This window comes from Cetorhinus maximus, chromosome 8 (assembly GCF_964194155.1).
Source record: "Cetorhinus maximus chromosome 8, sCetMax3.hap1.1, whole genome shotgun sequence".
NCBI classification, from domain to species: domain Eukaryota; kingdom Metazoa; phylum Chordata; class Chondrichthyes; order Lamniformes; family Cetorhinidae; genus Cetorhinus; species Cetorhinus maximus.
This window is the reverse complement of record NC_135886.1, coordinates 43,297,814-43,311,576: the sequence shown is the minus strand read 5'-3', so window position 1 is coordinate 43,311,576 and position 13,763 is coordinate 43,297,814. Positions and strand designations below refer to the sequence as shown.

General features: G+C 38.2%; 1 protein-coding gene across 11 annotated transcripts in view; it reads right to left on the bottom strand.

Annotated features, from left to right (window-relative positions):
* The window catches only part of ilrun (inflammation and lipid regulator with UBA-like and NBR1-like domains), a 111,097-nt gene that overhangs the window by 49,227 nt on the left and 48,107 nt on the right, over positions 1-13,763 (bottom strand). For 10 of the 11 annotated variants that reach the window (XR_013577295.1, XR_013577297.1, XR_013577296.1 and 7 more), the window contains one exon: positions 10,645-10,973. Coding sequence is in view for 8 of the 11 variants with exons in the window: in XM_078546737.1 (XP_078402863.1) it covers positions 10,645-10,973 (329 nt within the window). In the remaining 3 variants the exon portion in view is untranslated. Of the gene's footprint in view, positions 1-7,642; positions 7,795-10,644; positions 10,974-13,763 lie in introns of those variants that run through there. The other variant, XM_078546735.1, reaches the window with a different exon arrangement.

The following is a 13,763-nucleotide window of genomic DNA, read 5'->3' as shown; positions in this document are numbered from 1 at the left end:
AAAATATGTTGGAAGCCACTCCTAGGATGTCTTGTACTTTTCAAAAAACTTGACCAATATGGAAGAAAAATTTCCTTGATATGATCCAGAGCAATTTTTTTTTAAATTGTAAAAATTAGTAATTATAAAATATGGAAGGAGTAAGTATTTTCCCAGCATCCCAGTACGAATTTAATTGCATCTCTAGTCAGTTTATTAAGTCATAAAACTCCAGCTCATGTGGGTCAGGTTTAAGCATATAATAAAAGATAGTTAATTCAACAATAGAACAGGCCAGATTTTTAAATTTTTCAGAATTCTGACCTTCATTTGTCATTATAAAATGAACCACATTACCAGAACAGGTTCTTTTCCTTCAAAAGTTCAGAAAATAATTGAATAGCATATGCATTTTCAATGCTTTTACAGTTATCTGCAGAGTTGCTGTAAACATTCAGCTGTCTACCTAGCTAAAGCACACAAATAACATGCTGATAAATTTCAACAAACTAGTCTAATACCAACTCAAAGAGAGGTCTCTGCCCAGGTGCCCTATTTATACTGTTCCTCCAGTTTCAAAGGTTCCAACTCTCATTCATGCTCTTGAATACATTTCAATGATATCATTACAGCTATGGCAAACTACCAACAAAATATGTCAGTTTATGTACGAAATTAACAGAATTACGGCTTTAAGTTGAGAAAAATATGAAAAAGGCTTACTGTACTAAGATGAGGAAAAATGCATTTATACACCACTTTACATGTACTCAATATATATATTTGCATTTCACAATGTATATCACAACCAGTGGATTATTTTTGAAGTATAGTCACTATTATGTGGGCAAACATAGCAGCTAATTTACACTTAGCAATGTTCCACAAATACCAAGTGAATGAACAATCAGATAACCTATTCTGGATGTCATTGGTTAACAGAGAAATGTTGGCCAGGACTCTGGAAGAATATATCATGGGATTTTTATATCCACCTGAACAGGCAGATGGGGCTTTGGGTTGAAAGTTTATGCTATCACATTTGCGACATTGCAGAATTTGATCAATACAGATGCATTTGAAATAATAGTGGCAATAGTGATGGCCTACTGGCACCTGCAAGGTGTATTGGTGTATCAACAGGTATGCCAGAGTCAAATCAACAGCCTCAAACTATTTGCTTTACCTTCTTTCCTCAGATGACTTGGCAGGAACTGAGAATTCTATTTCTGCCTGATTTCTTATCAGAAGGGTGTGAGAGAGAAAAGAGAGAAAAAGTTGCTTATCCTATCAGAAAATCAGATATGCCTTTAACAAACCAGATATTAAAAAAGACTGACCATTTCCAGAGTGAGCAATGCTTTCCATTTGTAAGCCCTATCATTGTATTATAGAAGGAGAAATCAGCAGCTTTAATTCACATTCTAGGAATTCTAATTAATTAGTGACAAGCACATTGACCATGGTGCATTCTTGGAGTTATGGACAATAAAAGGATATGTATACAATGATGCATGCTGGGAATTTGCTACTTGCATGAATGACTTCACTTGCAGATTTGAAAGATATTGCAGAACTCAAGACCTAGGCTTCTGAGCGAGAAGAACAAAGACATAACCAACACAAAAGAGACAATATTGTTGGCAAGTTGAAAAGGATTGTGTTTGTGTATTTTTGTGTTTACGCTACAAATCTTATTTTTAGTACAATGCCTTCTGACAAAATTGGATGGCAGACAAAAGGGACTCAAAAAAATATTAAGTTGAAGCCCCATTCTATGACGTCAGCACCCAATCTAGGCTGATACTTTCGTACAATATTGAAGGGAATGTTACGTTGTCAGAAGTGCCTAATGGGATGTCAGTTTGAGGCCCTATCTATTCAGATACATATAAAAGGTTCTATAGTCCTAAGAAAGCTGGGTTTTCCTTGTAACCAACTCAACCAATGCTACCAATTTTGACTAACTGGTCACTTTACTTATTTGCGATATTTGGGATCTTGCTGCAGGCAAATTGGCTGCTGCAATTGCCCACATAATAGTAACCATATTTCAGAAGCAATCCATTGGGGCATCCTAAAAACATTAAAAAGGTGAAAGTTCTTTTATTAATGACAAACTGGTAAATAATTCAGTATGATGCTCAGAAAACTGAAAAGCTGTTTATTATAGAATAAGCCCATTATAAACTTCAAAACTGGCAACGGTATGAAGCTTTGTGGGGACCTGAATTTGATGAAACTCACACTACAGGTTGGGAAACAGGACTTTGGTATTTAAATTTTGAACCCAAGGGCAATGGCTCACTCTGTAAGCACGTAATTTACCACTGAGCCATAGGTCAGAAAAGTTCCAGCTTCAATTCCTATTTTGTAGTTTCGCTCTACTGAGATAAGCTAACCTAAGGCAAGGGGTAGGTCTCAGCACTCCAGGTCGTGTTTTGGGGTGGGTGGTGGGGAGCCAGGGGGCGGGGGGGGAGAAGAGAAGCAGGGGAAGAAATAGATCACCCTGCGTTCCCATTCTCGGTTGCTATCCAGTTACCCCTGTTGGCAAATATAGCCATATGGATAAAGGACAGACTCCTGTTCAGCCATGGTGCACTCCCCCTATCAGTGACATCATCAGGCTAAACAAACTTTAGAGTCTATGTTTACACACAAAAATTGCCATTTATGAGCCACCACTGAACGAGATACCCACGTGTCACCATTTTCAGGACAAAAGAGGAGAAATGTTGCACTTTTTTTTTTAAAAAGTGAACTAGGACCAAGCATTTTGCCATTTTATCTTCTTGTAGGAAACAAAACATTTCAAACTTTGAAACTGATGTAATTACATCATTCTCTCAGCACAACTGGCTGGTCAAAGTAATGTGAAAAATCACTGCTCAAAGCCTTCCATTTATTGAAAGATGTAACTGACTAGTGCTTAGAAATTCCTAAGAAAAATGAATGAATAAACTTCTTTCCTTCCCTTTACAAGCTTATAGGTCACAAAAGCTTTGGTTCATTATCCCAAAAGATTAGGACCAGATTTTTCTGTCAATATACCAGTGAGGCTAATAGCGCATACTGTTATTTATCTGTAAATGTTATAGTCACTTCAGAGGAAAAGCAGATGCATTGTTAAATGCCAATGTCTAAAACTAATTATCTGAGTTGTATCGCTCTGCCATTAGTTTTGCAAAAGAAGCATTGCTGTCTGCCCTACCATTGGCATGCATTAAATACAAAACTAAACTCACCACAAAAAGTTAACTCATCATTTCAAGAGCAAGCACTCTCAATGTGATACTTGTTAACTACTGTCAATCAACTCTCAGGCATGGAAAATTAACTATTAAAAGTGTGCAGTCTCATTGCTTAATTATTGTTCAAGATCTTTTTAATGTCAAATTTAAAATAATTTCCTTTGTGTCTCTTTTTTCTGTCCCACTCCAACCTTTCATTCCCTCTTACTTTATCTTTCTGTACTTGATTTGACAAAAAGAATTCTTCTCAGTCTTTCCATAGTTTATTTCTTAATCCTTCAATCCAATCGGTCAAGGAGATACACAGTCAGTTACCCTGTTCATTCTGATGCCAGGTGCTATTTCCCTCACTGTGCTGTTAACACTATCATAGTTTCTTCTCAAGCTGAAAGGTGCAGGGGTGTTTAATGACAAACACATGAGGTGTCCAACTCTGGCAAAATCTGGCTAATTAATTCGCAAAGAGTCAGTGCTGGGGGCTTGAACATATCCATGCTCCCACTGCCCAGAACAAACACTCCAGAGCAAGTGTAGCATATATCAGATACAAGAAACAGTGGTGACCAACTTTCACCGATCGTGTGCCTTAATTCAAAATTAAGAGCACTCCTATTACACTTCTCCTTTGCTGTCAACTTCAGGGCTTAGACACCAGTAACTAGTGATAATATTTAATATATAGAGAACTTTTGTGCAATGGTAGGTATCCAATAAGTACTGAATGAAATCTCTCCAGCATATTTAGGTTGGAACTAATACAGTACTTCACATCAAGGATTAAATTTAAAATCCTTGAATTTAAAATCAAAACTGTATTCAACATTATGAATGCTTGGTGCTTTTCTTACCCTCAATTGTGACAACTTACATTTATTTAGCGGCTTTAATAGAGAAAAAAATCCCAAGATACTTTACAGAAACAATCTGTCAAAAATTGACATTAAGGAGATACTCTGAGACAGACCACAAACTTGGTCAAAGAAGTGGATTTTAAGCAACATCTTAAAGGGGGAAATTACAGTGAAGTGGTGGAGATGTTTATGGAGAGAATTTGGGAGCTTAGGACCTGAATGGTTCATCGCAACCTTGCCAATAATGGAGTGAAGGAGTGGAAGTTGCACAAAAGGCCAGAGTTGGAGAAGTTCAAAGTTCTGAGCCCTAATCTGCAAACAATCTGGCTCAGCTGTGATAGTGGATGTGGAGAGGTTGGAATTGATGGCAAGGAAATGAAGTTTATGCTGGGCTGTGGGCAAGGTGAGGTTTGAAAGTAATGGTTCTGACTTCCAAATGTTTAACTGAAGAAAATGTCAAGCTGACGACGCAACGTATTTTTGGATGTGCTCCATCTATTGGCACTACTTCCTCCATTGGTTAACCCTGGAAACTCTTTCGAGTTATCAACAGTCACAGATTGCATCTCTTTCAAGTACAATCACAGTTCTTGGTTTCCGGGAGTGGGACATGAACCCACAACCCTCTGATTCAAAGGCGAGGGTGCTATGAACTGAGCCACAGCTGACACCAACTGCAATAAAGTTAGGCAATATGTGATTGAAATTATAACAAGGCACAGTTGTCAGAGTTTTGTCTGAGTGGAAAATCTAGGCTTTTATCTCCTACTCACATTCACTTTGAGCATGCCTTCCCCACTGAGCGCACAAGATCCTAAAATCACCCCTTATGACATTCAACAGGCCTGCTAATCACATTTTGCATATCCAACAAGTAGATAACAAACATCTGCGAGCTTCGGAGCATAACTTTGATTCACCGCACATCCTCCTAATCTCCAAATATGCCTTGATTTCAAAAGAATAAAAAATAAATTTACATATCCCTTCCATTCTTAAGTCACTTTTGCTTTAGCATTTGTTGCAAAAAAATTATTGGGGCAAACCTTTAGATGAAGGATTTTCGCATAGCTTCTAACTCCTGACACCAGTTTGATGACTACACTGCCTTCACTGCACATGTGCAAGCAGATAAGGCTTTCAGTCAGTGTCAGAAGTCAGTGTTTCTGATCATGTCACCGAGGGTAGCACATCGATGAAAAACAGGAGGGAATCAAACATAGAAGCAATGGTGCAGAGATGGGGAAAAAAGCAATTGCCAGGGATTCTCTGGCTACGACTGGATAGATAAAATGGAATTGGGTGATGGCAAACTGATTCAACTGAACAATGGTGGGGAGGCAAGTTCAACCATGTCAAAGGCTGTACAGTGATCAAAAGGACATGAGGTGTACCACAATCAATTACAAAGGATATCATTTGTGACTTTGATTATGGTCATTTCAGTCCAGTAGTAAGGTGCAAATCTGACTTGAGAGATTCAAACAGGGAGTTGTGGGAAAGTTGGGAGTGTATTTGAAAAGCAATGACCATGATCAATTACTTTGTCTAGGAATAAAAGATTGAAGATGGAATAACAGTTTGAAAAATCAGTGAGGTCAAGGAAGGTGATGATCGCAGTCTTGAAAGTGAGGGACACAGGACCAGAGGAGAGGGAAACATTTGCAATGTCAGCTAACAGTTTCTGGGAAGGATGATCGAGTGGTCAGCAATTTGGTTGCAATACAGTTGAGAGAGCAGGAGACTGCCAATATGAGCTCAGTGAGGCAAGGGAGATAGGAGAGAAAGATCAAGGTTCAGAGCTCGGGGAAGGAGAAAATGGCATAACTGAATACAGTTAGGACAGTTTAAACGGATGGAAATATTAACGGAGGAAAAAAAGACAGCGCACACAAGAGAGGGGCCAAGTTGAGATGGAGGTTGAAATCACCAAGGATAAGGAGGCACTCAGTGCAGAGTATATGGGAGGAAAGGAATGAGGCTATCTTGATGACAAACTTAGGTGGGTGGGGAGAACAAGATCTTATTGTTAAAAAGGAGGCGAGGGTTGGATAAAGGCAAGTGCTTAAAAAAAGGTGGAATCAGGAAGAGTGGAAGAGTTTTTGTCAATGAGATGATTTCAATGCAATCACCCACAATAAGGTTGTGGACGATAAGGATATTGTTTCCAATGAACAAACATTCTGGAGGAAGATACAGTGATTGTTGATCTGCTAGTGCAGAACAAGAGGTTGGTGGTAGGTGGGGTGAGTGAGACAGAAAGGTTGATGAGATTAGGCCCCAAGAGAATGCAGGAGTTGCAACTGCTACTTTTAAGGAGGCAGCAACAAGTGCCTCGATGGGACCTTTGGAGAATCCTGACAAAGGGAAGCTGTGAGTTATTGAAGAGGCATTCAAGCCTGGGGTGGACGCAAGAGAGTGGGAAGGAATAGTCATGAGGTGGGGTAGTAATTGAGTGGCGAGGTCAAATTGTTAGATTGGGGAGAAATGAAAGGCGATATGACTAGATGAGAGACAGAAGGTAGGCAAGAGAAGGTAAACCAAAGAGGGGTAAAGAGGAAGGGGGAAATAAATGAGGGAGGGAACAATGTGCTTAGACCTGAGGAGTAATTAAAATGCTCACGTGTGGACAGATTCAACTGCGCAGCACTGAAATAAAGAGGCTGCTCATAACTTCATAAAAGTCTAAGTCATCCATGGAAAAAAGGCGTCCTCAGAAGTTTTTAGCCTGCCCAATACGAATTGAGCTTGTACTGGACAGAGTAATCAAAAATTCACCAAAATAGCACAATAATCATTTTCTAAGACCCGGGACATCAGTAAATTCCTTCAATCCTGATAATGGCTTTCTGTCTTTTGAAAGATTCTAGTCTCAAGTCAATTCCTCAAGGGACTGGTCACAATACACACTAAGAAGCTTACTTTGAAGAACTTTTATGTAGAATTTTAAAATAACCAATTGCTCTCTAATTTACCACTGCTCATTCCAAAGATCCCAGATGTTTTGCTACAAACCACCTTCTCTCCCATGCACTTCCATTTCCAACTGGGAACTGAGCAAGTGAAGATTACAGGCATAACCTTATATATTACACTATGGTACAGCACACAAAACAATATACAATATCACTTCCTGTAGCATAATATAGTATTGAGAGGAAGCAATTAGCAGCTCAGAATTACTTAGGTCAGATCAAGATTGTGAACTCAGAATTAAAAATGCAATGCGTGCCATAAGTGGATTCTCGTAATTTTTCATGTACAACTTTTTTTTTGCATTTCAGTGACCTCTTTATTAACTGATCTACAATTAAGCCATTCTAAGCACTAAGGGCTTTTATCTGTTTGGCTTTGTAGTTTGTGAAAATGACCCAAGACTCACAAAGTAAGCCTTCCGAGCAGAGAAAGGGAATGCAGAGAGGAAAATAGTAAGATATGACCTTAAAGGGTTATACTGTAGCTACTATCAACATCAATGTTGAAACCCAAGCTGTTAAACTAATGTTATTCTTCTTCTCTTCTCCCCTGCCCTGCAAGCATTTGGAGAATCCCTTACGTCTTTCATGCTGATTAAAACGAGACCTTCATGGAGAATTTCTTGCCTTAATAAGGCTGGTTGTTTATCATCAATAGGATTGTGTTCAATTAATTATGAATTCTTACAAACTTGTCACTTCAGGTGTGTTGAACCCAGCCTCTGACAGGATTTGGTCCTGCAATTATAGAGGTAGAAGTTTATCACATTCACACTAATGCAAGCTCCCTTATTAAATAAATAAAACTGTTTGTCAAAACACCCAATGGTATTATTTACACTACAGCTGTTAAGAAAATTCCATTTGCAACGTCCAATCTAAGTTATAACTGCAACATATGACAACATCAGGAAAATATTTGCGAGAGACTTAAACACAGTTATATCAGGAATATTCTTGACCTGGAAAACTAGTCTGAAGTCAAAGTTAGAGCTGATAAACACTACAACGACTGAGAAGTGGGGGTTTAGTCATCAGACATTCTCCTAGAGATTGAAATGCTACTTTGCTTTGCCAATTAGCTTCCAAACACCACATTACAGCAAAAAAAAAAGGAATAAAGGAATATATTGTTACGGAGAAACAGAATTGGGTGAGAAGTCAATCTAATGATTCAGTTGGGCGAATCAAGAAACTTACTCAGAACTGGTATCATCAAAATGATTTGGCCCATGAGCGAAGGAAACCATTTAGGTGTTTTTTTTTAATTCCTGGGATGTGGACATCGCTGGCTAGGCCACAGACTTTCTTTGCAGTGCATTCACATTGGCAGTTTTCACATTCAAAATAGACATTTAACACCAAATAGATATGATCAAGAACTTGCACTGGAAATGTATGCATTTCACTGTCCCACGCCAGTATGCCATCTACAGTAAATCAAAAACTACAGTACTCCATCTAATACAGTAGTACTTGGGAAACATAACACCTTTTAGCAGCTGGGCATTTAAAGTGATTTCAGTTGCCGACAGCACTGGTATATCAACATACAAAGACAAGGCACAATCCTTACAATTTTTCACAATTAAATTAAAGGATATTTCAAGTTGCAGTTTATACTGATCATGCTAATATTGCTTTAAGCTATTCCCATCACATCCCTAAACCATACTATCTTGAACATTATATCATTATGATCCTGTTATTTGAAAGAAGGACAAAGATAATCTTTACAAGAAGGGCCTCATATGAAGATAGTTTTTATTTCACTCAGACAGCTCTGCAGAGGTTTCCCTGTCCTCCTATGTTTGGGGCCAGTCAGCTCATAGGTCATTTTACTGCTGCTGATGCAATACATATTTCTGCCATGTGGAGTATTTCTTTCAATGAAAAATGTACTCAAGTTGTCTCTGTAAAATATCAAGTGCACTGCCTGTTCAGACTTTTATTTGAATCATTTTGATGAATGGGGCAGAACTGAAACTGGATTTTCTGTTACCTTATTCTGCATTTTTTTTCAAAATTAAAATCAAAAAGAACAATCTTGTGAAGAGCTTTCTTCTTAAACATCCCTCCTTAACACTCCTGCCCTGACCAGCTATGAATTACAGTGGAATATGGCTCCCCGAGCACCAGCTGACCTTGGTACCTACACAATAACAACATGTAGAAACCTGTTTATCTGAGGGCAGAATCAGCAGAAGGGGACCGAATCCTTCTCCAGTCTTCCCCTTTGCATCCAGATTGGTTATTAATTCATGCTCAAGGGCATAAACCCCAAGAAACTTTTTCCTTCCTTGTGCTGAGAACACAGCTAATAATAATGTTCTTTTTGACTCATCATTGCCCTGGTGAAACCTGGCGAGCAGCACAGACCAGCATTTCAACCTGGGATCTCCCTACTGTTTAAAAACCGTTTCCTACAGCCTCCCTTCTGTCCAAAGTAACGATGAGGCATTAAGGGTCTTGGAGAGGGGGAAAATATCTCTAATTAAAGGTAATCCACATGAAGTCTCCAAATATTATCCACACTTAATAAAGAGCATGCTAAGTATATGTGTTTACCCAGTTTATAAAACTGGCATTTCAGGATTATACCAATTCTGGGTTTCACACAAGGAAGAAGATTTTCAAATTCCAAAAAAAAAATTTCGGTATATTATAGTGTAGCCAACAAGGGAAGTTGGATCCTCAGCTGAAGGACCACAAGTAACAGACAAGCCAACTCACTTGCACCAATTTGGGACCACACATTGCACTATGCTTAAGGCAAGGAAAAGACCAAGATCATCTGAAACGGGATTAGTATGAATAACAGATGCAAAGGATTCAGCTACAGGCAGTGTATCACACTCATGACTGAGAGAAAGCAGTTTGAACTGGGCAGATTAAGGAAGAAAACAGGTAAAATACCAAACTAGAAAAAGACAGTTAAGAATCAAAACAGTGAAACTTAAAATGAATTATAAAACAAAGTTGAGATTTTTCATTTTATTTACAGAACACTATTAACATACAATTGTGTTCTTCAGCCTCTGTAAGCATTCAAATACTCTTATGAAGCTAAGGATGCAAAATGTGGTACACCTCCCGTGTCAAGAAAATAGCACTCAAAGGGATTTTATGTCAAATTGCAGGTCACAGAAAATGCAGCCATCTATATTTGTTGTTATCCAGGGGGTAAAATAAGAGAGAAAGCTTACCAATACAATGCATCATTACAATCCAAGATAAAACAGATTTTCACCCTCAAATGGCAAGAGTACTTCAAATTGGGTAGTTCAGCTCCAATTTTACAGTATAAGATGAGAAAAGCCACTTTCAAATTTTAACACAACCTCACTAATCCAGCAATCGCTTCTGAAGTTAAGGTTCACTTGCATCAAGAGTAAAAACAGAGTCAGGCTCCTATGACATCTGGCCTGCAGAATGACCTGAGCTAGGGATCTTCAAATGGTGCTTCAAGGTATAAAATGGGAAACAGTTCTCTCCCAACACTATCATCCCTCAACTTCATAAGCTCACTCACACATGCATATAAAAAATAGAAAAAAGGACAAACAAAATAAATCATTCTGTATTTACCTGACTGTAAGTCACCACTGATAAGTTGCTAGAGTGACTGTTAGGGGAGATATTTACAGAGTTCTGCGACAGTCCATTTTGATCTTGTTCATTTTGGTCTTCAGTTGGACCCCATGAATTTTTACTAATGGGATTTGTACTTTGGCCCCCGGGGTCCTTCACATTGTTGTCTTCAGATTGCCTGTTTTTCTGTGGTGAAGCGAAAGGGTTAAAATTGCCTTCAATCTTGCGACAGGGTTGTGAAGAAAATTCTGTTTCAAATGAAGAAAGCTGCTGCGTAACTCCTAAAAGGCCTCCGATTTCAACACTCAGAATCACCCAAATCACATCTGAGAGTGACACAAAAGCATGGAATTATGATAAGCATGGCAATTATGACTTTTAGAGTTAAAATTGTTTTTGTAAAACACTAATAACCCACAGAACTCAGTACAACTTACATTTAAATATTTTCCACCCCATGCAAACGTTTTTTTGAAAATATATAAAAATGAGCTTCCAGTTAAGATTATAAATATTGTATGCATAAGAATTGCAAACTATCTTTCTTTCTCTGACTTATTTGTTGCCCTGGGGAAAAGCCTGTTTGGAAAGGGACAGGAAAAAGGAGGAATAAAGACAGCCAGTAGTGCAAATGCTCAAAGTCAGGTAGCATCTGAAAAGAAAGGAAAAATGTTTCTAAAGGGCTGTGCTTGAAATGGCAACAGTTTTTTATATTAGATTTCCAAATTTTATATTATATTGCTTTAAGAGGAGGGATAATTCAATCTGATTCCCTTTGCTGCCAATTTTCTGCCGTTTCCTTAAGAGGCAGACTTCGACTGACAACATGTGGCCTTTCCAAGGAGCTTATCTTTAATGATGGCAACACTGTTTAATTATGAAGGAGCACCACAGCCAAACATAGCCTTTTACTTTCATAGTGATACATCTACTTTCAACAAAGGGAGGGACACAGTCATTAAACTGCAATCAGGGCCTTAGCCACATCCTCTCCCCCTTCACTGCTCTACTCAGAAGCATTTACATCAACTATGGCATCTTACCACTACAGACCTGAGATCAAACCAGTTTCTTTCCTGCTTAGTACCCACTGAGGAATTAAGCAGGAAAGACTTCCTCGAGAAGGATTTTTTCATCATTCCATGCCATGCACGGGCCCCAACTAAAAATGCACAAGGGAACCTTTTCCCAAGTCTCAAATATCATTCTATAATCACTGAGGAGACACACAAGCACAACCAAGAGATGACTCTCATCCCAGTGTTTCCTTACAGTGCGTAGCCCAGTCTGCGCTACTTCAAAAGCAATACTGTTAAGGGAATGAATTTATCACATTACAAAATCATAGATATAACTCATCATTCTGCCAACATTCTTTTTGGAGTGATGCTTATTTAGCCATTTGCAAAATTGTCCACCTCGACTATATTGGGAACTAAAGGGGCAAGAACAGCCATATTAACAAAGCTGTTGCATCAGTTGCTTAATAACACAATCTAATAGTGATGTTTGCCAGATTTATTCTCTTAAATTTTACGTTTATTTCAAGTCCAGAGTAGCTCCTCTGGGAAATTGAAATAAATGTTGGCATTAATTACAGCAGCAGTGCTCTCTTTCTATGCTGATTCACAAAATGTTAAAATGTAATTTTCTACAATTTGACAAATTCCGAATAAAGAGTGAGCATAATGCAGAAGAAAACATGCTATCCTCTATATTCAAGAATCTGTCTAAACCTGTTACATTTTGTGTATTTAACATCTTGCTAAGTGGGAGGGAGCAAGGGCATGAAAGAAGTAAGCAGGAGTGATGAAAGGACTCAAGGGTGAACCGAGCTGAAATGCACAGAACATCACAGCTTCTTACACGAAAGCATTGGGAAGATACAAGCTTTCCTACCAGGCTATCATCTTACCAAATGGTGATCTTTATCAAAAAATGTTATGAACAAAAAAAGACTTGACTTTATTTAAGAGGATTAAGTAGGAGGGAAAGGATTAAGTAGTAGAGGGGAGTGGTGGGGGGCAGGCAAAACAGAAGAATACCATCCAAGTTTAAAATAGTGTACAAACATTGTAAAGCTGAAATATTTATCCTATTAAAATCGAAAGGAGGCAAAATTGTAGAATGATGAAGGATCAGAATTTTTCTAGAAGCATATCAAAGCTTTTTTTCTCTTTGTGGCAGCATAGGTGCATACTATGGAGCCTTAGGGGTTAGCTATAAAGCTAAATATAAATGTCCCATTAATCTAATTATATCTCAAGTTGCAGATACAAACAGGTCTTACTGTTCTGATTGAGGATCTATCCACTCATTAGACAACGTTGTCAAGAAAAACCTTCTGCAAAACTTCCAGGCAAACAAAGTTAAAAAAAAAGACCAACTGTGTTGTTACGAAAGTATAATAATTCTCAATTTTTTTCTGGTTTATTGTGAAGTAGGTTTATAGGTGTAGGTATAGGTGGTTCTGTCTGGTTTATTTAATTACATTTGGAGTCAAGCAGATTGCAAGCTTGAAATCATCAAAAGAAGCTAGGTGTAGAAATGTGCTCGAGATGCTAACGAGTGAACATGGATGCTGGCTTAGCATGTAAGGTGTGAAGGGAATTTCCATTTTTAGATATGGGATTGTTTTTTCAAAGGGATGTTAGTCTGTTTAACAACTAGCCAGATAAGCAAGGTTAAGGAATGTGTTTATTTTTCCCAAAGGCTACTGACAATATTGGCAACATGAAAGTTTTTATATTATGAGGGAGATACAGTTTCAAAGACATATGGAACAACAGAATTTACAATAAAAGAGAGAGAAACATATATAAAGGAGAACGAAAGGCTATGTGAGGAGAGGGCACATAAGATCTAACAGGAGTGTGAGAAACAGCCTTCAAGACTCCAGCCATTTGTGCATAAGTCTGCTGTGTAAAGTGACTTAAGTTGAGGAAGCCATTGGAAATTCCACTGTCAAGTGGGTATTGTGTTAACTTGCTGGTTTTGTTTTAAATCTAAAATCTATTTTGGACTGTTGCCTTAAAGGAGGGGTGTATCTGGGAGTCAGGTCAATTAGGAATTTTAGCATTTGGTATAGTAGTAATTGCAGTCATTTGTATGTACTT